Source organism: Aquarana catesbeiana, linkage group LG07, assembly GCF_042186555.1.
Source record: "Aquarana catesbeiana isolate 2022-GZ linkage group LG07, ASM4218655v1, whole genome shotgun sequence".
NCBI lineage: Eukaryota > Metazoa > Chordata > Amphibia > Anura > Ranidae > Aquarana > Aquarana catesbeiana.
In genome coordinates, this window is record NC_133330.1 from 54,838,098 (window position 1) to 54,864,013 (window position 25,916).

The following is a 25,916-nucleotide window of genomic DNA, read 5'->3' on the forward strand; positions in this document are numbered from 1 at the left end:
TAGATTTTTTACATTCGATTACTGTCGGCAGCTATGCTTGCTAGCAGTAATCATTGTGTTCTGCCAGCCAGGTGGGCTCCCTGTTAGCAGAACACAATAGCTCTGGGGGAAGCATTCCCCCATCAACAGACTGTTTTGGAAAGCAGGTAAAAGGGTGGGTTTAGTTCAGCTTAAAAGGGGTAAGCCCTACATTTTATCGATAGCTGGCCTTGGGTGTCTGTGTTCTTCTTAGTGACCAATCAGATCTTCAACATTTTCCCAGCGCAGTTAGAAAAATGCAAAGGGAATACCAGGGGGGTTGCCACTCAAACACTTTCTTCCAGTTTCTCTAAATGCTCCTGCTGTGTGATAAGATTGCAGTGGGTGTTCAGCGTGCCCCGCTCATATCACATAAATTTCTCACAGCCTCTGCCAACTCTTCTTGCAGCTTTGCGCCGTCTAGCCAGTGTGTTTTCAGCATGTTGTGTTAGCCGTGCCACATGTCTGTGCCATCTTTTGTTAGGTACCTTCATGAATGCACACATCAAAAAAATTCACGATGAAACACCGGGCATTTATGAAAACAGGAGATCTGTGAATTATCAATGGCAGGGAAAAAGGACATTGCATTATTTCGTAGCAGCCCCGCGTGACCTCCTCTGCTCTCATAGTAAATGTGACAACTTGCCCAGTTATCAATGGATATATTTCACACATACTGTAGGTCTGTGTTTAAAGGAGTACTGGAAAGCTCATTTTAAGATCATTAAATACCATTCGATCAAACCCTAGCTTGAGGACATGTACAGCCCAACTCCGGGCAGCTAAAAAATGATCCCTTGCAGAAGGGCTGTGCCTTCACTGAAAGGGTTAATTGCTTATTTGCCATTTACCTTTTGTTTCACCAGCCCCTCACTTTTAGATTGTAAGCTCGCAGGAGCAGGGCCCTTCTAACCCTCTTGTATTGAATTGTACTGTTGGTGTATTGTCTTCCATTATATTGTAAAGCACTGTGCAAACTGTTGGCGCTATATAAATCCTGTATAATAATATTTAGTCTAGAGGAGAGGAGAAATTGTTTTTACATCCTTACGTCCAGTGCCGGGCTATAGAGCCTGCTCTGTTCTTGATGATGTCAGGATCCTAGGCCACTGAAGCATAATGAGAAGCAGACACTGCGGGGACCGGTCTAGCAGCAGGGAGAAGTAGAGCATCAGGTAAGTCAAGCTCCTTTTATTGCTCCCCTAGACCAGGGGTCTCCCAACTTTCTAAATAAAGGGCCAGTTTATTGTCCTTCAGACTTCAGGGGGGCTGGACTGTGGCCATTGGGAGTAGAAAAGGTCCCAACCTCACTGAGAATAAACAATGCCCCATCTTTGGTTTCAATGGGAGAAATTGCCATCATTGGGAGGAATTGTGCCCTATCATTGGTGTCATTGGGAGGAATTGTGCCCTATCATTGGTGTCATTGTCATTGGGAGGAATTGTGCCCCATCATTGGTGTCATTGGAAGGAATCTTGCCACTTCATTGGTGTCAGTGGATGAATTATGTCCCATTGTTGGTATAAGTAGATGAAAATAGCGCCCCCCAAAAGAAGGCAAAAAGCCGCATCAAAAAGCTCAGCGTATAATGATCAATTGACATTTTTTCAAAATCAATGTTTCCAAATTTTTTTTGCATATCTTATTTTGCACCACTGATCTCCCACAGCTTCTTTGCAGTCATTTCCTGTCTGCATTCATGCACCCCAGCTTTGGTCACATGTCATTTGTAATGGCGGACCTTCGAGGGTGGAATATAATTTCTGGAGCTCGTCTTCAAAGGAAACTTTTACCAAGAGCCTGCCAATGCTGTAATTTCCATTCTGGTGGCCCAGCTGTCATGCTGATCCAATGGCTTCAATACATTCTGTGCAAATGGCATGGCACAAGCACACAGGTCAAGGGTTCTTATATTGTTTGCTGCAGTATAATTCAGGTTCAATGAGGCTGAGAGTACTGAAGCCAAAGGATCAGCATGACAGGCAATCAGGAACAGTGGCAAATTTCTCTCAGTCCAGATTTCCTTTAAAGGGAATCTACTGTGTATGTATAAAGAGTAATCACTCAGAGGTATCATTGTGATGCAAAGGAGTATTTTTTTTACTAAATGTGCATTGTAAAGGTATGGGGCATATACCTTACAAGTTGCTGCCCGCCAAGTGAGCTTGGCAATAGAACATAAAAGTGCATCCAAGTCTACTATGTCATTGTTCTCTTTCTTTGTATATTCCTCATTGACTTACCATTAAAGGAAGAGTAATCTGTACATAACACTTGTGCTAACATGTTCTCTATATTACATATGATTTTCAAAACCGCTTCAGAAAATAGTTTTCTTTCAGGATCACATATGACTAAACTTGTGAATATAATACACCGCCTTTAGAAATTCATTGTAACTGCATTTAGAGCAGAAATCAAGCCAAAAATAAGATAAAGATAAATAGCCCCCAAAAATGATAAAATACCAAAAAAATACCAAAATCAGCTTTTGCTGCCATATTTAACTTCAATTCAGAGTTTTTCCTCAAAAAGTCCTTTTTTCTGATGCTAGATGTCCTCAGTCTGATGGGCAGCATCATTTAGAGAGGATCTCCAGTCTTTCGTAAGAAAATAAAACTCAACAGCTACAAATACTATAGCCGCTGTCTTTTAATAAACAGAAATTTACCTGTCCAGGAGTCCAAAGCTGTCATCACCAGGGCCTGTCCTTCAATGGTCTTCTGGTCCCCGGCACCACCATCTTGTTTGTGGGAAGCTGGCTGTGACTTCCTGCTGTTTTACAGCCGGCTCCCTACTGCACATGTGTGAGGCACACTGCGCATTTGGATTGGTCCGGCAGCCTACTGGGACTTGTGATGTGGGCAGGGCGGGCTCAGCTAAGTAAGAAGAGCTGGGCAGCACAGTGGCTAAGTGTGTAGCACTTCCACCAAGCAGCACAAGGGTTGTCGGTTTGAATCCCAACCAGAGCACTACCTGCCTGGAGTTTGCATGTTCTCCCTGTGCCTGCCTGGGATTCCTCCGGGTACTCTGGTTACCTCCCACACTTCAAAGACATGCTGGTAGGTTAATTGACTCCTGTCCAAATTGACCCTAATATGTGAATTAGGGACTTTAGATCGATAGCTCTTTGAGGGCAGGGGTAAATATACAATATGTATGTAAAGCGCTGCATAAAGTGATGGCACTATATAAGTACATGTAATAAGTGGGAATGGGCTACCTGTCAGAAATAGGTGACCACTACCAGAAAAAAAAAACTCCAAAAGTGGTAGGGGGTGGAGAAAAAGCAGAACTTCACATTCTTTAGATTCATTTTTGCTTTAACTCACTTCCTCTGAGCCCAGGTTGTTCTGGATTGGCTCCCAACGTGTGACTGAACAGTGAAAAGAGAAGCAGCACATTGATGAGCTTATCTCTCTGTCACTATGCTCTTCCCTCCTATAAGCATGCTTCTTGTCAGTACATGAACTGAACCTTCCAGTGAACTTGTACAGGGACTGCAAGAGGCTAAGTCCAGGTCAGATTCAAGTACCTATACTACTTGCATAAAAAAAAAAAAAAAAACAAAAAACAACATTTGCTTTCCTTTCACACCGAGCCGCCCATAGCGTCGGTGGTAAAACGCTGCTATTTTTAGCGGCGTTTTACCGTCGGATTTACAGAGCATTTTGGCCGCTAGCGGGGCGCTTTTACCCCTGCTAGTGGCTGAGAAAGGGTTAAAACCGCCTGCAATGCGCCCCAATAGCGGCGTTTTGCCGGCGGTATCACATCGCTGCCCCATTGGTTTCAATGGGGAGCAGCGATGGAGGAGCGGTAAACACACCGCTCCTTCACCGCTCCAAAGAAGCTGCTGGCAGGACTTTTCCTGACGTCCTGCCAGCGCACCGCTCCAGTGTGAAAGCCCTCGGAAACTGAAAACAATGGAGCAGCTGTTTGAGGGCGGATTGCAGGTGTTATTTTTAACGCTATAGCGCCTGCAAAATGCCCTCGGTGTGAAAGGGCTCTTAAAGCCTAAGTTTAGTAAAATAAATAAATAAAAAAAAATAAAAAGAGTAAGTCTGAGCAAAAAAAACCTTTTACCCACACAGTGGGCCTGTATCCGCACTGCACGGGTCAACTGCTCATTTTTCACCAGGGAATTGGAGAAAGCTTATACTCACCTGATCCTCTACTCCACCTGCAAATGGGGCTCCCTCACGATCCAGCGGTGGACTGTTCCTGACGTCCTTGCATCAAGAACAGGTCTATGGACGTAATGATGTGTGGAATGTTCTACCGTACAAAACCGCTAGACCATGAGGGGGGTGGGAGGTGGGGGGCACATATCTCAATACAGGTAGTTCAAGCATCTACATCTTTCTTGTTATCAGCATTCTGTAGTATTTTGCAAAGCAGCACTCAGACTAGAACAGCAGATTGGGAAAATCAGGTTCCACAGTAGCGCAGACGGGAAACATGCCGATAAGAGTACAGAGAGATTAGAGGGATGACCTCATCAGTGTCCTGCTGCCCCTTCAAAGTTCAATCCTCGGATTGTGCAACTGTCTAGGACCTGATAATATAACAATGGTACATTTCTAGCATTTGAAAATAATATAGTACGTGCTGATTTTCTCATGTAGGGTCTTTGCTGTCAGAAGAGAACATTCTAAAAGCTGTCATGGGTATAAAGCAGAGGAATTGCTGCATTTAGAATGTGTTCTTTAATTCACAGCCTTAGAACAAGAGGGAGGCCCTGATACATGTGTTTGACAGGATACAGTCAGGAGGCTTTCAATGTTTGGTACATTATGGAGGAATTGCATTTGTTGTCAATTATATTATCTAGGATTACCATTACACATGGGCCTCACTAAGATAAAACAGATGAAATGGACTAATTTATCATATATCGAGAAAAAGAGGAGCTAAGGGGTAGCTGGAGAAATGAAAAAGGGCATTTTAGATTTGATTCACAGACAAGCGATAGTTTAGATCTAGTTTTTGTTTTTTTTTTTTTTATCATATAGGATACAAATGTGTTATTATATATGGAATATTAAACCTTTAAGTATAAATCATTAGGGTATAGATTAGAGTGGTTGTGTTACTGTAGCATAGAGGTGCCCCTTGGGGTCAGACATGTAAACACGACATAACCTCCAACTTTTTGTAAGATATACAAAAGATGCGACTGTGTTTGCCCACAAAACGGTATTAAACTACAAGCTGGAGCTGCACGATTAATCGTTAAAGAACCGAGATTGCGATTCTACTCCCCTTACGATCTTAACGCAGCATTTTCCCAATTCAGTGCAGAGAGTTCTCTGCTCACTGCTAACAGCTGTACAAAAAAAAAAAAAAAAACAGGCAGCCTGCCAAGTTTAGCTTAGGCTGAGATAAAGAGAAACATTGTAACAATTTAGTTCTTTAGATCAAAGGGATGAACTTCATTATTTTACTACATGTTTTATTTTTATTATGTTTTTACTTAACTGAATTGCTGCGGGGTTCTCTTTATGAGGACACCACAGGTCTTTTAGACTTCCCTGCAATCTTGTTTATTAGATCGAGTACAGACTATACTTGATCTATTGTTTACCTGGCAACATATGACAGCTGTGAACCTGAAGCTCTCAGAGCAGAGGGCTTCTGGGTTCACTTTACAGAAAAGAGATCTGGTGTGAGATTCGGCTGTATAGTACAGCCAGGAGTCAACTGAGGAGATTACAAAATAAGCTCACAGCTTTTATTGCTAAATGTTTTCAGTGATTCAGTCAGGAATTGGTTTCAGTTCCTTTTGGGCTGATTCATTTGAAATATATGGACTTTGATGTGATGTTTTGAAATGTCACAGCATGGAGTGAAGTGACTGCACATATTGTTTCACCTGAACGTCACATTTATATATTATATTTTATTTTCATTTGTTTGTTATTTATAGAGTGATAGTAATATTATTTATCACGAGGTGTAATTATCACAATAAGAGGGTCACACCACTATTGTGTTAACATATATATATCATTTTTGGCATTTAAAACGTTTAGAGCACCTCATATTTATCCTATATGTCTTGAGGGGGTATTAGGTGAGCGATTGACATTTGGGATTAAATATTTGGTTCATGTATTTTATTTTTAAGGGACAGCTCAACATTACTAATAGTTCACATTTATTTGGAGTTTAATATTTGCAACAATCAGCAATTTTTGGGTTAATTTAGGGCCATTGGCGCGGTGGAGGTGTTCTCTGTTTGAAGGGCGTTTTCAGTGCCATGAGGTGCTGTACACATCATTGTCCAGTAAAAGGGTTAGGATATACCTGTCATAATCAGATCTCAAAAATGCTCGGTGCGTGGCTTGAAGTCAAAACTTCTAATCTGCATATTTTTTTTTAGCAGTCAGTATTAAAACCACTGGAATAGCATGACTAGCACTTTCGGAAGAAGAGATCGGTGGCAGCCTACATTGTTTCTCTTAGTACAGGTTTCCTGTAAGGCTCAGGAAGTGACTTTTACAGAAAAACTCTGGATTTGCATATAACTTCAACTGTCTATATTTTTGGCTCTACTGATCATTTGACATACAGTTTTCATTGTTGATGCATTTTTGTCACTCTATGCCCAATTTACTGTTACTAGCTAACACTTCCTAGTGTGTTGAATAGTGTGCCCATCATTGGTGTCAGTGGGATGAATAGTGCCTCAACATTGGTGTCAGTGGCAGGAATTATGCCCCATCATTGGCATCAGTAGCAGGAATAGTGCCCCATCACTGGGGTCAGTGGGATGAATAGTGCCCCATCATTGGTGTCAGTGGGAGGAATGATGCCCCATCATTGGTGTCAGTAGCAGGAATAGTGCCCCATCAGTGGAAGGAACAGTGTTCCAACATTTAAATCAATGGAAGGAATAGTGCCCTTTTGTTGTTTTTGTTGTTGGTATCAGTCAGAAGACTAGTGCCCTATCTTTGGTGTGCAAGGGAGAAATGGTGTCCCATCATTGGTATCAGTGGGAGGAATAGTGCCCCATTGTTGATGTCAGTGGGAAGAATGATGCCTTATCGGTGTTGTCAGTGGGAGGAATAGTGCCCCACGGGACCCGACCCGTTGGCTGCACTTTGGAGACCACTGTGCTACAGGATTGCTTTAGAAGCTTAGTTCACCTTTTTTTTTTTTTACCATGTTTCATGTTTTAGGGTGTACCTTGAAGCATGGTCACATATCCCAACCCCCCTCCAAACTGCACCCCCTTCCCTGCACAGCCAGTCTGTGAATGAACATACTACATGTTTCACCACAGCAGGGAAATGATGTCACTGTATTTATAGTTCAATCATTACTTCCTCCTGCCCCATATCAGCAGGTCTGTACCTCCATACGGACCCGGGGCTGGAGGTCAGCAATGCAATGTTTGCGTCACCAATGCTCTGCAAGCTTGAATGCAAAAACGTAATAAATTCACATTGTTTATTCTATCATTGTTGGTGCGTTTAATACATGGACTATGCCTTTAAGCTTCCAACATCTAAGGCAGTGTGAAGGTGAAACAAAGTATGCATTGTGAATACAGGAAACAGTTTAATAACTTAATATACAGCCTGAATTTTTTTTGTGTTATTTAACAATTGTAAAAAAAAATAAGAAGAAAAGGAAGATTCATAAAACAAGGTTGACTGCTGATCTAAACCAGATGGCGTAAGTCTTTGTGTGATACCACATGCAGAGGCAAATAAACTTCCCTTTACTGGAAGTTGTTCCCATGTAGAGGCTCCGAGGTCACATGTCAACCATGTATAGGTAGAAGCAGTCAGTACAGATGGGATTACTGCAGCTGACAGCTTGGGAGTTTCTACTTGCAGGAACTGGGAAGTTCTGCCATCCCTAATTATCAAGGTCATAGTCATTTGCCAGCTTGTGACCCTTCCTAGTAGTAAGACTCAGTATGGGATCGCAATTATGGAACACTTTTGTTCTCTAAGTGAAACTACTGATGTCGTTTTCACACTAATGCCGCATACAGACGATCGGAATTTCCGACAACCAAACCATGGATTTATTTCCGACGGATGTTGACTGAAACTTGTCTTGCATACACACGGTTTCACAAATGTTGTCGGAAATTCCGAACGTCAAGAACGCGGTGACATACAACACGTACGACGGGACTAGCAAAAGGAAGTTCAATAGCCAGTGCGGCTCTTCTGCTTGATTCCGAGCATGCGTGGAATTTTGTGCGTTGGAATTGTGTACACACGATCTGAATTTACAACAACGGATTTTGTTGTCGGAACATTTGAGAACCAGCTCTCAAATTTTGTTGGTCGGAAATTCCGACAAAAAATGTCAGATGGAGCCTACACACAGTCAGAATTTCCGACAACAACTCACGTCGAACATTTGTTGTCGAAAATTCCGATCGTGTGTACGCGGCATTAGAGTTATAAATCAATGTAAGCAGCTTTTAGGAAGGGGTGTTCTGAAGTATGGGATAGTCACAAAAGTCCAACATCTTTGGTGCTACTCTTGAGGTAACTATGTGTGTTTTTATGCATTGATGTGTGACATCAACATGCACTGACACACTTTTGTAATGCGTGTTTTCTTGAGCTACCATTGTCATCAATATGCCCTTTAATTCAAGTTTGTGCATCAAAAAACAGCCATTAACTTTTTCAGCCAAGGCACATTGCCCTTCCATTTTGGGTCTAAGGCTGGCCATGCACAAAATGATGTTGATTTGCCAATTCAACCAGTTTTTACCATACGGAAGGAAAAGGGAAATCCTACTAATTTCAGCAAAGTGTTTTAACACTACCTGCTTTTTATACATTTGTTAGTAAATGTTTGTGGAACCAGCCAATCCTACTTTATAAGGCTTTCTTCAAGCAAAACTATCCTAGGTTTTGCCAAAATCAATACCTAAACTTTTTTTGTGTAAATTACAAGTCAGCAGCTACAATACTGTAGCTACTGACTTTTAAAAATCAGGTACTTATCAGTACCTGAGGGTTCAACGCTGTCTTCACACAGCCGGTATTTCTTACTGCTGTGTGTCATCAATGCTGCTTTTTTGGATATGCGATCCAACTGTGACTTCCTGAGGAATCAAAGCCGGCTCCCCACTGCATATGTGTGAGATCACATGGCACAGCGGGACTAGTCCTGCAGTCTCCTGAGATGTGTGACGTGTTACAGGAGGCTGTGGGCAAGGAAACATGGGTAGGAGGCATGCCTAAGTGCATGTCATTCTTGCCTAGGCAAGAATTAACAAAGTGTGAGCGGGTACCTGTCAAAAAAAGGTGTCAACTTCCCGTAAAAATAAAAAAAGTCAACAGTGTTAGGGCACTGGGTAGGGAGTTGAATAAGGAGCACTTTCACTTTTGAGTAAAGGTCCGCCTTAAAGGGTCAGTCCACCCAAAACTAATATTTTAGTTTTTGGTAGCTGCTCAAGAGTTAAATCATTTAATCATTTCCTTTTATTGGTGAGATAGTTTGAGGTCCTGGGTTAGTAATTTACTGAGGCTATTGTTCCCTGCTGGATTTCTTTACTTATTTCATATTATTGGGAATGTAACAGAGGAGCCAAAACGTGCAAGGTTGGTTGATAGAAACAGAGATGGAATTCTGGCATCAATATAATTTTTAAACATCCAAGACATACAAACAGCTAGGGGGCCTCTTGGGATGAGGGGTCACCCAAATTGAGAATCCACATATAAACAGACTAATAATAGGCACCAAACAAATGTTCAAGAGTCCAAACACGTTTTAAAAAAATGCACATTAAAACGCATGAGCAACAATGGAAATCTGTACACATAGCATCTATGCATGTACGAGAGAGTCACATAAATTCAAATATGCTTATATACAGTAGATAGAATCAATTCTATGAAGTAGCTATTGGATGAGTTGAAAGTTTGCAGATTATAACATGTGGTTATTGCACAATTCTACATAATATTCTCCATGGCAATCAATGAAATTGCACATTTAAAATCTTTGTGTGTGAGGGATATACATTTTTTTCTATTCAATAACCATTGGTTGGGAAAAATGTAACAAAAGATTTCAATGTCTGACCTGCTTTGAGGTCTACCAGTCCATCAACAGATCCAGAAAAGATTCACTAATCTCTAGTGGCCATAGATAGATAGAAGTATTGCTGACAGCCATGAAAGATTAATCACGTGCCCATCCCCACACCATAAAACCTTCCATAATTGGATTCTAGTAATCTTATTTACAATAAGTGAGCGAAGAAAAGGTTAAAATTTCTAAGGAGAAATCCTTCAAACTTATGGATTTCCTGAAGGCACTTTCAGTGCTTACTGACACTCATTCGCATGTTACCCCTTACACAGTCTGACCACCAGCCACAGTCAGACCGGTTACCTTGCTTGTTATAATATGGGTGTCTTTGGACAGACATTGGTAACTCTAAAGTCGTAATTGTCTGGGTTCTAAAAATATTATGTTAGGTGCTCTTTTTTCAAATTTTTGGGACCCTGCTCTTCTGCGATGGGCACCTCATTCTACTTTCTGCTCAGATTATTGCCACCTTCTTTCCATATATTTCCACCCCAGGCAGCTCAGATATTTGCTTCTAGCAACAACCCCTACCAAATGGTTGCTTGTTGGACCTCAGCTCCAACTCAAGGTGCAAAACCATCTCTCTTCTCTCCAGTTCTGTCTGGTGGCCAGCTCTCAGGAAGGATGCTACAGCCTACATCGGGCCCGCAAGACTTGTGTTCAAAGCCTGCAGGACTAAGCCTTCTAGGCCACTCCTACCACTACTTTTTCCCGAATGTCATTGGACTCATCTTTGAATAGGTTTTATTGTTGACCTGCTACCCTCCAAGGGCAAGACTGTCATCTGGGTTATCGTGGACTATTTTAGCAAGATGGCCTGTAATCGTCTAACCTTCGCTGCCTTCTACCTAACATCTCTCCACCTTTTTAAATAAAAAGTTGTAAGGCATAACAACCTAGTGAACATTCTTTCAGGGAGCAGATCCTAGTTCATCTCCTGCTTTTGGAAGGCTTTTCTTTTCATTTGGGAATTGTTCTGTCTCTTCTACCTATCACCCCCAATCTAATGGAAAAACAAAGTTTTATCTCCAACAGGTAAATCGAATGGGCCTCTTTCTTTTCGTTGTCTTTTTTCACCCCTGTGTTTGTAACTTCCATACCAGGTCCTGCTTTTATTTCCACATCTCTAATTTTTCAGAGGTCAACAAGCTTGTGGACCATTTTCTGCCATTTGGAAATCTTTGCATAATAGTTTTGAGCAATGTTTGGCCACTATCACCTTCAGGGTTGGTGATCTGATGTGGCTATTTATCCGCAATATCATTCTCAAAATCCACTCTCAAGAGCTAGCATCAAGATTCTTTGGACCTTTCAAAATCATTAAACAAAATCAACCCTGTTGATAATAAAATTCCTCGTGAACTGCATAGCTTGCGACCCTGAGGAACACTTCTGTTCATGCTGATTCCCCAGTAAGGAGTTACCATTACTTCCATCTTGGTAAGCCTTCTCCTTTGGGCCTGGAGGCCCCTCCTCAAGAAGGGGGTAATATTAAGGGTGTTAAGCTGCTTCTACTACCTCTTGGTATCTCCTAGCAGCTGTCAGACATTCTCCCATTTCTGGTGGCGTCAGTTGCTGAGGCACAGTCCCTGTACTGTAATCAATGCACCTCCACTCTCACTGGCTGGCGGCGGGAGGCATCTTCATTGCTAGGCAACAGTTTAGCTCTGTCTCTTCCAACTCATCTGACTGGCCAGTGGGGCTGTGGTGTCCTACCTGGCTTCTGTACCTTGCCTTTTCTCTGGTTGTGTCTGCTACTGGACCTTGCCTGGATAACAGATATGCTTCTGATCACCACCTGCCCTGACCCTTTACCTGGATTTGGATTATGCTAATGACTGTTGCCTGCCTTGAACCTTGCTTGGATAGCGGACCAGAACAATCTGTTTTTAACGTAGACTGTTAAACGGGGCCAATTTGGTTGTTTTGCAGGCTGGCTGGTAAGTGTCCTGGGAAATCTGTTGTTTGTTTGTGATGTGTGTTGCCCTTCCATGTGCACTTTACTGCAAAGGTCAGTTCTAGGTTGGGGTGGTTGCCACTTTTCTGGGCGTCAAGTGTCCCTGTGCCTCTAAGGAAAGGTGGGCTCCCTTTAGGCATACCTGCCATGAATCTATCCATTATTATATGTGCTCCTACTATGGAGGCTCTTGACATTTAGAATTAGGACCGCAGCATAAACAGATGTCCCTTGGCGTTGGCACTGTGGCTTACGCATATATTTGCAAATGTGTGCAAACAAAACCCTCTGTTTTTACTGTGAATTGTTAGACAGGGTCAATTTGGTTGTTTTGCAGGCTGGCTGGTAAGTGTGCTGCAAAATATTTTGTTTGCGATGTGCATTGCCCTTCCAAGTGCACCTTGCTGCAAAGTCCAGTTATAGGTTGGGGTGGTTGTCACTTTTTTGTACAGTTGGATAGCGTACCCTGTCATTGCCTGCTGTCTGCCCTGATCCCTGCAAACTTGGCGTCTAGTCAGTCATTAGTCCTGGTCGCACCTGCATACTACGTCTTTGTTGAATCACTCTACATCCTGAAGCCATCTGACATGATACGTGAACTCTCCCTCTGGGGCTGCTGGGGAACATCCCAGTTCTGTGAGTATATTATATACAGTACTCATATAATTTACTGTACTCATGGAGAATGAAAGTACCGGTAGGCATACTAGCCTAAAGGTAAAGGTGGCTGCAACAGATGAAACGGATCTGACACCTTGCTATTTTCAGAACTGGTAAACCCTTGCAAAAGGATCAAGGAGTTGTTTTCTGTACTTGCAGAAACTGCAAGCCTTAAGCCTTAAGAAAACTAATAACTGTAATAGTGCAAACAGGAGGGCGCAAACGCCTAGTGCATTACCGGAGGTTTATTGTGTTAAAAAACACACAGTTAAATGAATACTCACAAAGTTAGAGAATATATAAGCGTTGTATAAGAGCTGTCATACATGCATTATATGTGTCAATAGGACATTTCTAAATACATAGTAATGTCATATTAAAGCTCAACTCTGAGAATTACAAAAAAGCTTGCCTTGCAGCGTGGCCCCCTGCAATGTGAGGGTTACATGCTTTTTTATTCTAGTGGTAAAGGAATAAGATATAATACTTACAATTTTCTTCGCTCCAGCAGGCTCCCTCCATCTGTGCAACTCTTCTCCTGAAGCCTCTTCTCTAATGGTGGCCACATATGCTTCAATTTTATTATCCAATCAAGGTACGACTTAATCCAAATTATTAAAACTACAAACAGTCAAACTTCCTCTGATTGATTTTGACTTGATTTAGATTGAATTTGATTAAACGTAGACGATCTGCCATTGCAATAAATTATCGAACTACAGCACTGAGATACTTTGTTCATGAATACATTATTTGGATCATTAGGATTATGAGATTACATAGCAGTGGCGGCAGGTAATATATATTTTTTGGGGGGGGGGGGGTTGGTGGCAAACAATGCACCCACGACGGCTTCCCCTGCGTCTCCTCTTCGGCATCTCATGACCCGCTTCCTGGTTGACCGGGAGGAGAATCAATGTGACAATAGTGACAACTGGGTAAGCTTGTGGCGCAGTGCTCTGCACCCTGAGCCCACCCTTTTTTTGAAGCCTATTAGAGCCTCTGGCTTTAATCACGTGCTTCAAAAAAAAAAATAAAACCCCTTTGGAATCCATGTGTCCAGCGTCCCGCATGTAGATTAGGGGGCCCTGCATTACGGCCCATCACTGTTACATAGTATCAAGCTACGGTCGATAACCTACAATTGCATGCTCCCATCATATCTTAAAGTGATTGTAAAGTCTCGTAAAAAAAAAAATAAATAACAACCACATTATACTTACCTCCTCTATGCAGTTGGATTTGCACAGAGCAGCCCGGATCCTCCTCTTGTCGGGTCCCTCTTCTGCTCTCCTGGCCCCTCCCTCTGGTGAGTGCCCCCACAGAAAGCAGCTTGCTACAGGGTCACCCAAGCCGAGTCAGAGCTCCGTGTATTCATTCAGACACGGAGCCCCGACCCAGCCCCGTCCCCTCTCTTCCCTGATTGGCTGACTGATTTTGATTGACAGACGTGGAAGCCAATGGTGCCGCTGCTGTGTCTCAGCCAATCAGGAGGAGTGTCTGGGACAGCTAAGACACTCGTGGACATTGCTGCAGAGTAGAAGGGGCTCAGGTAAGTGATTAGGAGGGGCTGGGGAGGCATTAAGATAAAAAACCTTCTGCCTTTACAACTCCTTTAACTATTGCTAGAAATCCACTTCTCCAAGTATGGCATCTCAATTGAATGGGTTGTTGACTATAGATCGAGTATTCCTGATATAACTATTGGAAAAGAAATTGATCATTTATCAAAGCATGTATGACTACCATAAAATGTTCCAGATGGCAGTGGAAAGATGATGTTATCAAGTACAAAAAAGAGCCAAGAGCAGAGGAGAGCGCCAGAGCCTGGCAGAGCGAGCAGTAAGGTAATTGATGAGCATGTAACCCTTTCAGTGTTGGGGAGAAGGCAATGGGGCACTGCAAGTATAGTTTTTATGCAATTCCCGTAGCTGGACTTTAAATGGTAGAATTCACATGATATTTTTACCAGCCTTTAGGTACATTCAGTTTGGTTGTGTTTTGAAAAAATAGAATTTTATGCAATCAGGGGATGATTAGATATTCTTAACGCATGTAAACACAAGTAAGTGCATTTGGGCATCATTCAGACAAGCGCTGACAATCATAGCCTGTGAATGAGTGCCTTGGTTATGCAACTTCAGCCATCAGATGCTTCGTGTAGGAAGCCCATTCACTCTTACTGGCATGCAGCAGCTCTCGTAGAAACAGCCACTTGTCCCAATTTAACAGCCATGCAGATGCGGGTGAGCGACCCCAAATGCAGAGTCTCCATTCGGAGACGCTCTCCCACACCCGCACGGCTGTCAAATAGTTTGTTTATACTTCCCAGATAATTCTGCCTGCTTTTAAATAAACCAAATGCAGAAGGATAGTGTGAATGGAGCCTAAAAAGCAGGTAAGCTCTATTCTGAAAGCAGAAGATATAAGGTGTGTTGACAATGTATTATTATTTATTCACAGCAGACTGTGTGATCAGTATACAAGGTATACACAGATTTGATATATCAGCACTACACATAAGTAGACTGTTAACACAAACGTCTAAACAGAGGTTGCACCACAATATTAAATCTAATTTGCGGACAGACAGAAAAACAATATTTAGGCTGGGTTGACACTAGTGCAAATTGGATGTGGGTTCCCCGCATCCAATTTGCAATAGCAGGAGATTGTGACCGGCTCTCTATGGAGCCAGTTCACATATCTCCGCAGCGGCTTCGGTGTGATTTGCACAGGAACGCTGTTCGTCCTTTGGTCCGTTTCAGGTCTAAATTTAGCCAAAAATTTGGGGCTGAAATCGGATCTGAAAAAAGGTGAACGAGGATGCACCGGACTCCTGCTGTGAGCTGCTGCATGCGCATATGTGAACCCAACCTTAAAGTGCAACTACATGCAGTGTTAAAAAACTTCAAGTGGTTCTAAACGCTTACATATAGCCAGGGAAGTGACTATCTTCTAATGATACACAGAGGTGAAACAAATCCTCCTACTTAAGCTGTACTTGTGCATCTTAAGTCTTCTACATCCATACAAAATCCAGAATTTATAAAGCTTGTTTGAGCTGTCAGAAAAAAGGAGGCAGAGAGCTGAATTTACACTCTGCAGAGCTCAGCGAGGAGAGCTCTGGGAGCTGATTGGGGGGGAAGAGACACCCAGCACATTGGCATAGAGATGAGGGTGTCAATCAGCTGGAGGTCCCTTGCTGTCACCTTTTTTCTCTTGATGTCAGGAAAACAAGTCAGAAGTGACTCATGCTGACAGAAGAGGAACGAAGCAGCAGAAATGACACTTAGGGGTTGATTTACGAAAGGCAAATAGACAGTTGCTTCAGAACTTAGTAAATGAGGTAAAGCTTCACTTTGCAAAGAATACCCATTCACATGCAAGGAAAATTTCAAAAACAGAATTTTTGCTTGCACATGATTGGATGATGGAAGTAAGCAGAACTTCTGCTCAATTACTAAGCTCTGGAGCAACTGCACTTGCAAAGTGCTCAATCAATTTGCCTTTAGTAAATCAACCCCCTAGTGCTCTTAATTGAAGTACACACTATAGAGGGATGCTTTCTTCATATTTCATGTCTAAGGTTTACAACCACTTTAATTTGTTCCACCCACCCCCATTCCAGGTAGGATCATACTCCATTGCCAGTATAGATGCAAATCATGATCAACATAGCGGGTCCCCATCTCTAAACTAACATCACTACAAAACAAGCTAAAACAAGCTACATAAAGCATTTTATGAGCACAACTTCATTTAGGTAAGGCAAAACAGGAGCAAACCAAAATCTTACCTTTCCCCACTCTCCGGCCTTCCATTTCGGACATCGCCCCCCTCGGCACTTCTTCCGCGTGTTTGGCTTTGCAAGGTGTTTACAGTATTCGTGTTCAACGTTGGTTCCATCTTTGGCCACACAGTAGGTGGCTCTGGTCTTAACGCCTCTTCCACAGGATACAGAACACTGCAAGGCAACACAAAATAAACATTACCAACTGAGCTTGTCTACTGGGGTGGAGAGACCAAGAAACAATTCCAAAAACAGAGTAATGCCCCGTACACACGGTCGGATTTTCCGATGGAAAATGTCCGATCGGAGCGTGTTGTCGGAAATTCCGACCGTGTGTGGGCTCCATCAGACATTTTCCATCTGATTTTCCGACACACAAAGTTTGAGAGCAGGAGATAAAATTTTCCGACAACAAAATCCGTTGTCGGAAATTCCGATCGTGTGTACACAAATCCGACGGACAAAGTGCCACGCATGCTCAGAATAAATAAAAAGATGAAAGCTATTGGCCACTGCCCCATTTATAGTCCCGTCATACATGTTTTACGTCACCGCGTTCAGAACGATCGGATTTTCCGACAACTTTGTGTGACCGTGTGTATGCAAGACAAGTTTGAGCCAACATCCGTCGGAGAAAATCCTAGGATTTTGTTGTCGGAATGTCCGAACAAAGTCCGACCGTGTGTACGCCCTATAAGAGTATTTTTTACTTCTTGTTTTATTCTATGAAATATATATATATAATAAAGGTGTAACTGGGGGGGGATAGAGCACAAGCACATAAGGTGGATAACGGAACTGTATAAGAAAAATGAGGATGGTATTATGTAATGTTGTGTGATATTGAGGCACATCATAGCAAACGTGGACTTTACAACCCTTTATTTTTTTTTTATAACGCGTAATTAAAATACTCATCTGAAACTGGACATCTGTCAATTCATAGTTGACAATATCCCTCAAAATTTAGAGGGGAGCCAACTATGGATCTGTGTAATAGCTTCCATCCTCAAAGTGTGGATGGGGGTGGGGGTTGATGTGGGGCGAAGAAATTAAATAAACCTTCACAAGAGGAGTAGGTAAGCACTGCCAGCGATGTACAGTGGGAATGGAAAAAGTTTAGGAGGTTGGGGATAGGCAAAAAGGGGTTAAGAAATGGAGACAGAAGGGTAGGTTTCTGCCCCTGAGGGACATTATTTAGCAAGAGCTTGAATATAATCAACTCCATTTACTTTTATCTGCATTCTATTCTTCCTAACTGTAGCCAGATTTAACAGAGCTCCTCACATGGGTGAGCATCTTCTTCCTAAAGCCCGGGATGCATCATATCTTCTCTCTCTACCTGATGTATCAACAGTTTGATTCAAACATCCAAGCAGATCTGATTGGCAGCCCTGAGAAACTAAGTACTGACCAAAAACGTAATACACTGCAGCTTGCCAGTCCTTGGATGTAGTGGCTGCATTTCTCTTTCTATTTTCAGGCTTAGTACAGTTTTCTTGGTACAGAAATATACCAGAAATCCAATGTGCTTACTGTGTACTGAGCTGAAATCTCAAACAATGTTACCAATTTTCTTCTCCGTGAACTATAAAACACCTCACTTCTTTGTTTTGGAGGTGATGAGAGGAGGAGGAGGTGTTCTGTAGTCCTACCACACTTCGGGTGCCTAGTGTGACAATGCTGCTCCTCCATCTATACGGCATGGTGAGTTAACATTGCCACCTTAGGACAGGAAACGTGCTACTGCTAGGATCAACAGGTGAATATAAAAAGATAAAAGCCTATAATAAGAAAGAAGTTAATGCAGCTACCACATCTAAGGGTTAGTGAGCTGCAACATATTGCATTTTCGTTCTTGTGGTTAGATACATTTTAGTATCCAAGGAGCCCTGAGCAAATGTGCTTGGGAACACTTTTTTTTCAAATCTCCAACTGGCTTAGTGCACTACAGCGTGAGGATGGATAAAGTACTAAAGCTCTAAATATGCATCTCCAGGCCTAATTTTCAGTTTTAAATGGAGTGTACTTGTATGTACATTATTGTAGCCACCCAGTCCACCCCAGAACTCAACAGGTACTGAGGACCAATGCTTTCATTGGCATTAGTAGTAAAGGATAAAGGACCATTAGTCGTATTGGTTACCTGGCTCTGTAGATCTGTCCATTATAATGCCACCATTAACATTTACAACTTTTGGTTGCAGGTTATTTTTTTTAGGTCTGTTAGGGTAACTGCACATATTACAATCCATTCACGTGTCTGCGGACCACAGTTTGGGAAGCAGTGCTCTGAACAAAGCCAGCTCCATAATGGCATGGTTTGATAATTTTGATTTAGAGGAACTTGAGCTCAATCCTACTAAACACCTTTGAGATGAACTAGAACACTGATTGGGAGCATGTCTTCTTATCCAACATCAGTAACTGGCCTTACAAATGCATTTTTGTTTGAATGGCCACAAATTCCCACAGACACTCCAAAATTTTGTGAAAGTCTACATAGAAGAGTGGAGGATGTTGTAGCTAGTAATAGGAGAGGGGCAATTCTACACGAATGCCCATAGTTTTGAAAAAGGATGTCCAACAAGCTCCTGTGAGTGTGATTGTCAGGTGTCCACAATCATTTACACCATATAGTGTAACATTATTCAACCACCAGATGAATCTTTTAAATATGGACAATCCTATAAACATAGGTTATTAAGGGCAAGAATGAAACGAAAAATTCTGAAAGCTGTACTTCAATCAGATAATAAAGAAGAAGTATGGCCTAAGTCTTTTTGGCCATACTTCTCCTATGGATCACAGGAGTGCAGTTCGTTCTGCATTCCTGTGACCCATTTTTCAGCTGACAGTGGTCAGGATCCACCCAGAAGCCTGAAACCCGTACCGGTCAGCCTCTCAGTGATCCTTTGAGAGCCTGAGCAAGCCCCTCCCGCCCCATTCACAGCCCAACGCTCCAGGGAGTACTGGAGGGGAGAGCAGGGAGCCGGTGACCGCCAGTTAGGGCTCTCTGCTCAGAGGGGAGGGGGAGAACTGAGCGATCAGTGGTGTTTGATTGCTCAGTTCCCACTGCAGAGACAGCGGGGAACAGATGCAGCAATGGATTGCTGCTGCATCCACCTAGGTAAGTATAAATGTTTGTTTTTTACAATCCTGAAACACCATAGGTTCTATTTATAAAAAACAAAAGATGTCCGTCATGGATATTCACATTATTTGCCTATTCTGTTTATTTCTTAGGATCGTCAGCTCTATCTAGTGGCCATTATGCAGTATTTTCCCGACTTGGAGTACTGCATTATAGCCACTAGATGAAGCTGATGATCACAAGATATGATCGTATTAGGCAAAAAACGGGGATTATTCTGGACAGCTGTGCAAATGCTTGAGACATTCGCACAGCAGATGTTTTATAAACAGACCCCAAGTAATGCAGTTATGTACTGTAAAAATAATATAGGATCACCAAGTGTATTATTAAATGTAGCTATGATAAACACCTGAATATGGCTTGGTATCAGCTTGTTGCAGTCTGCTGCATTATAAGACTAAGAATGAAGAGGGAGGAGCAGCCTAAGAGCAGGTCAGGTGAGCGGCAATGCACATGTGCTGCCAGGAGAAGTGAGCAGAGGATGAGCTCATTAGTGTTCTTCTGCTCCTTCACTGTCCAATCACAGCCCGTGGGCAAATGTGTGACCTGGCTGTATTGCTTACCTGCAGCAGAGAAAAGTCAGGTCACCAGTCTTGCTCTGCTGTCTTGACAGGTAAAACAGCTCCCATATATACATGCCTGGAGTTCAGCTTTAAAGGGTAACTCCACTTTCGTGGGGAAAAAAAAAAAACAAATAAAGGAAAATAATATAGCGTGTACAATTGCAATACAAGTCATATTGTAATTGAATGTTATTAAAAATGACCTTTCCTTTTCAATCTGCAGCCACTGTAATTTTCTATAAATGCAATGCAATATGGCTACATGGAGTTGTACTGACTACTCCCCAGAAACATCATTTCGCTTGTGTGATTGGTTTTCCAATTTTCCCAGAAGTCTGCCTAAGATACAAGTCAGATTTCAGGCATCCCCTACAACGAAAATGTCATTTTTCCAATAGCAACACGCCTAAAGGGATGCAGGCCCTGCAGCTTTCATCACTAGTACTGTGCAGCTGCCACAGCTGACCGATAATTATGAAACCTCTCCCATTAGACCCACTTAGCTCAGAGGCACATGGATTTCTTCAGAATAAGAAAAGGTAGGAATCTGCAACAAAGGTTGTTATAATTCTTACAATGTACATAGATCACCCAGGGGGGAATGTTTTTTTCTCAACAAAAGTGGAGTAACGCTTTAAGGAAAACAAGTAGGATACATTATATCCCGCAACACAGGGAAAAACCAATTGTGTTATCTTGTTAGCTATATTCTCACCATCCCAGCACCACCAAGCAACCTTTCTGAATAGGTTCACTGAACATTTTCAGTTCTGAACACTTATGGCATGCCGACACCGAACAAATTCACTTTGATTCCTTATAAGGCTCCTCCAAAAGATGTTGGAATCAAAAGAGTTGTGTGTCGTGACAGAGATTAGCCATGACAGCTGCTTGTAGCGAAGGCCTCCTGCTCAGCATGGTGCATCTTGCTCCCCTCTACGAATCACCAAGATTCTGCATGACTTTCTTGGACCGAGCTGTCCCAGAATTCATTGCTGGAACAAATATTATTCTGAGTAGTTTACATATTGTACTTTTTTTTTTTTTACTGCAGAAATAAAACATCAAAGGAGAAAAAGCTGCTGAATAGAAAGTGCCCAATCGCCAAGCCCATCTCCTGCTCTTGACATTGCCACTTACACTCACTGCTGTGCTTTTATCAGTAGAAGAATGCTATTTGGTATGGTCAGTAAACCGCATCATTGGATAGGCAAATACAATGTTCAGAAAGATCAAATATAATTAGATATGTCAGGCCAGTCACAGGAAGACAGTCTTAGTAATCATTAAATATACTGGTAAATGACGTGAAAGGAACAATTACAAATCAAGTCTAATATCCTTTATATCCGCGCAGTGACGGGCTCCCCGTTGTTACACTGGTATTTGCAATTTTCAGATGGCATGCTATTGTTCCCACATGGGCAGGAAGAGCTTAACTTAGGGTAACTTAGTAACAGCTATATAGCTATAGCAATCACCATGTGTGTCTTAAAGGAGCCATTGCATCAGATTTTCAATGCACCTTCTCCAGAAGCATATACTTTCCTTTGCTGCCCCACTACTCTGTTCAGTTGTTGGGAGCGAAGGAGCCCAAGCCCTGTGTAAGTTCCACGTTGCTTTAGTCTGAGCATAGGGTTTCCGTCTTGCCCCATGTGACAGTACTGAACCAATCATCTAGCACTAGCAGGGCAGCTGATAAGGCAGCAGCCCTCCTGTACCGAGCCCAGGCACCATCAGTACAAAAAGGGGGCCTGGGCACCTGCTGAGCAGGAGGGTCAGCTGTACTGCTTTTTGCTGACTCTTATGGCTCCTCCTGCTTCTCCTCCCTTTTCTCCCTCCATCTGCACTGCACGGGATCCAAATCTGCACCCCCCACCCCTGTTATGCATTTTAGCAAAAATATCAATTGAGGCAGGGGAGCTCTGTCAGATAGGCTATACAGGGCCCTGTGATTTCTAAGGCCTCGTACACACGAGCGGACTTTTCGGCAACAAAAGTCCAACGGCCATCCCGGCGGACTTTCGACGGACTTTTGAACGAACGGACTTGCCTACACACGATCACACCAAAGTCCAACGGATTCGTACGTGATGACGTACGACCGACTAAAATAAGGAAGTTGATAGCCAGTAGCCAGTAGCTGCCCTAGCGTGGGTTTTCGTCCGTCGGACTAGCATACAGACGAGCGGATTTTTCGACCGGACTCGAGTCCGTCGGAAAGATTTGAAGCATGTTTCAAATGTAAAGTTCGTCAGATTTTCGACTGCAAAAGTCCGATGAAGCCCACATACGATCAGATTGTCCGCCGGACTCGGTCGAAAAGTCCGCTTGTGTGTACGCTGCATAACATTGGCCCTGAGCACTAGTGGAAAAAACAACATTTATACCTAGAAACAACTGGTACCTTCTTTGCTCCAGGTGGCTGAATGGAGTGGTGGACCGCAAAGGTAAGGAAAGTATGTGTTGCTGGGGGACAGATTACGACAGCTGCCACCACGGTGGCTTCCCTCCTCCTTCCCTCAGCGGCCAATACGATCGCTTTTCCTCTCAGCCAACCGGGTCTTAAGACCCGCTTCCTGATTGGCTGGGAGCAGAATCAGGAAGACAATAGCAAATATTAATTTACTATTGTCACACAACTGGGTGGGCTCAGGGCACAGTGCACTGCGCCCTGAGCCCACCCTTCGCTGAAGCCAATTAGAGCCTCAGGCTCTACTCAATTGCTTCAAAAAACAAACACCCCATTGAAATCCATGCGCCCAGCAACCTGCATGTAGATTAGGGGCCAGGCGCATGGATTAGGGGGGCGGTGCCCCTACTCCCCTAATGGATGGGCCACCACTGGCCAGCAGACAGGCAGCACTCATAACATAAAAATAAATTTTTCAATAAGTGTTGTGGAACTAGGGGTGCAAAGCTGTGTTAAGCACTGAAAAGTGCTGTTCTAATACTAATAATGAAGAACCACCTTGACTGTTTCCCAATTAAGGATGAGCTTGGTTTGGTCCGAATCCAGACGTTAGCTGTATTGCTAGCCTAATGAGCTGTTGGCAGGAGATTCCCCACCCCACAGCTGCATGTATACACAGGGGTGGGGATGCCGTTAACATCATTGACCTAATATGGCCACATGGTTACATTCAGACAATAATGCTGTCCATTTATAGCCATGTGGGCCCGCAGCTGCATGTAGCAAGAGGTGGGCGATCTCCCTCTTACAGCTCATAGTCCGGCAGGGATGCGATCATGTGACAGCATCCCAAAGGTTTAGCTGAACTGGGTTCAGACTGAGCTGGGATCTGTACCCAGCTAATCATTCGTTCACCGTGACAGATAATCATGGTGATTACATGGATTTGTTTACAAACAAACCTGTCAGTTTAGCTGTCACTGTTCCTTGGATATAGAAAGGCACATTGACAGTTACAGCCAGCACAGTAGTGCTAATAGGGCTTGATGTTTCAACCCCAAAGGTATATCAGCACTCATGATGTTGGGATTGGTATAGTAAAAAGGGAAGGGTGGGTATGTCAGGTGGGCAGCCTCCTTCTTTGACATTTCTTCAATGAGCACATTACGTCTCTATAAGGGAGCGGCTGTGATTTTTGGCATTCCAGGTACACCCTACACAGTGCAAGTTATGAAATTAAAACATTTTTAAAAGTTGATTAAATGTAAATCTAGGAACATAGATTTGTTGTTTTCTCAGCATGTAATAATGAGAAAATTAGTAGAGCATTTATTAAAACAAAACAGTATACCAAATAAGAGTCGTATATTGCCTTAAAAAAATTATTTAGGTAGGGTACTATGGCATAGCGTTATTGTTCAGTGAACTAAGACATAGTGACGCTGCTATAATTGGTCTGGGCGTCTAGGCTTCAATGATCTCTTATCACGAAAAGGTTAACGGCATAAATTCTCCATGGAGATCATGGAGCCAACTAGGATTTGCCATTATATTAGAAACAAATGGCTTGCCATAACCCTAGCTGTGCCCTTTTCAGGTAGTGTCCTTTTAAACATCCCCTGGAGTACCCAGTTTCTATTTTCATCTCCGTCTTTGATAAAAAAAATAAAGTTTAGGTCCTCAGAGACGATTCACATTCCGTCCATTCATCATTCAGCTAAATCCAATATGTTTCCACTTCCCCTAATCTGTTTCTTCCTTTCTAGTCAAAACCCTTAAACAAAACAAACAGGATTGGAATTGGGCAAATGCCGACAGCGGTAACAGTGCCTTTCTGCGCTTTTAATTGAATGGGGAAAGGAAAAATCTGAAAGTACAGAACAAGATTTCAAACAGATGGCAGAGCAGGATTATGTATTACAGTGTTGATGAGGAGATAGCATGTTTATTTTACATTAGTTAACACGGTTTCTGAACAGCCTTTCATTGAAATCACCTTCCTACCATGTATATTCATTTGCTGATGAAGGGAGGGATAGATTTATCTGGGGACTTTTGCTTCATCGTGCTTGACCATGTTATACTTAACTTACAGGTAAAGGTGAACTTCGAAAGGAAATCTATGCTTATAGGTTTAGTCAGACTGTAAGCTCTTCCAAATTAGGGTGTCCTGTAAATTTCCTCCAGCACTGCTCCTGTTTCTTCCTGCTGGAGGCTGTCATTTTGCCGAAGCCCAGAGCCCCTGAACAGCAGTTAATCTTTAGTGCCGAAAAGAAGAGGGCAACAGAGCATGAGCAGAGCAGGGTGAGACAGAGTATGACTGGATTTTAAACAATATAGGCACTTATTTTTAAAGTTTCAGATAGCTGTACCTACAAAAGGAGCCAGCCTAAAGTGATCTATCAGGACTTAAAGAATAACTAAACCTTTATTTTTGTTTTTTTTTAAATAACAAACATGTCATACTTAACTCCTCTGTGCAGTTGGTTTTGATCCTCCTCTTCTGGGGTCCCTCAGCGGTGCTCCTGGCTCCTCCTCTTCTCAAGAGCCCTGTTGAAGAAGCGCTCTCCCTCTGGGCACTCATGCGGGCACACTACCGTGTTCTGCTGCTGCGTCTATTGACAGACAGCAGGACTCGGCCCCACCCCCTGCATCATTGAATTGGATTGACAGCAGCAGGAGCCAATGGCTACACTTCTATCAATCTTTCCAATTAGGAACAGAGACATCGGCTGGAGCTGGTGTGCTCGTTCTCGGCGCTGGAAAGACCGGGCTCAGGTGAGTAAAATGCATTAAGGTGAAAAACCACGATGGTTTACAATCCCTTTAATTTTCTGACTAAAGGTCCCATTTAAGAAGTATCAAAGCCCAACTCCACCTGTAATTCTTTTACTGCAGTCTGTGAGCCCCATTGGTGAGTCTTCCCCTCATTTTCTATTGGCACAGGAAGTGATGAGAAATCGCTCCATTGGGGACAAAGACTAAGGCTGGGTTTAAGGGTGTTTAGGGGCGAATCAGGTCCAAATTTTTGCCTGAATTCCGTCCTGAATCAGAACCATAGACGCACAGGACCCTTTTCCAGTGCAGACCGTGGCTGCCCCGGAGGTGTGTGAACCAGCTCCATTGCGAGCCAGGCACACTCTCCTGTCATGCGAATTGGATGTGGGGAACCCAGTGTGAACCCAGCCTAAGACAAAATACTACATTTTTTCATAACATGAGGAAGGATTTGAACCCTTGTCAAGTTATTTTTACTGTCTGTGTCTCCCTGTCC

At 42.8% G+C, this 25,916-nt stretch overlaps 1 protein-coding gene across 2 annotated transcripts in view; it reads right to left on the bottom strand.

The window, feature by feature from the left end:
• ADAMTS9 (ADAM metallopeptidase with thrombospondin type 1 motif 9) overlaps positions 1–25,916 on the bottom strand; it is a 366,908-nt gene that overhangs the window by 92,527 nt on the left and 248,465 nt on the right. For both annotated transcript variants that reach the window (XM_073592184.1, XM_073592185.1), the window contains exon 29: positions 16,516–16,683. In XM_073592184.1, coding sequence (XP_073448285.1) covers positions 16,516–16,683 — 168 coding nt within the window. The remainder of the gene's footprint in view (positions 1–16,515; positions 16,684–25,916) is intronic.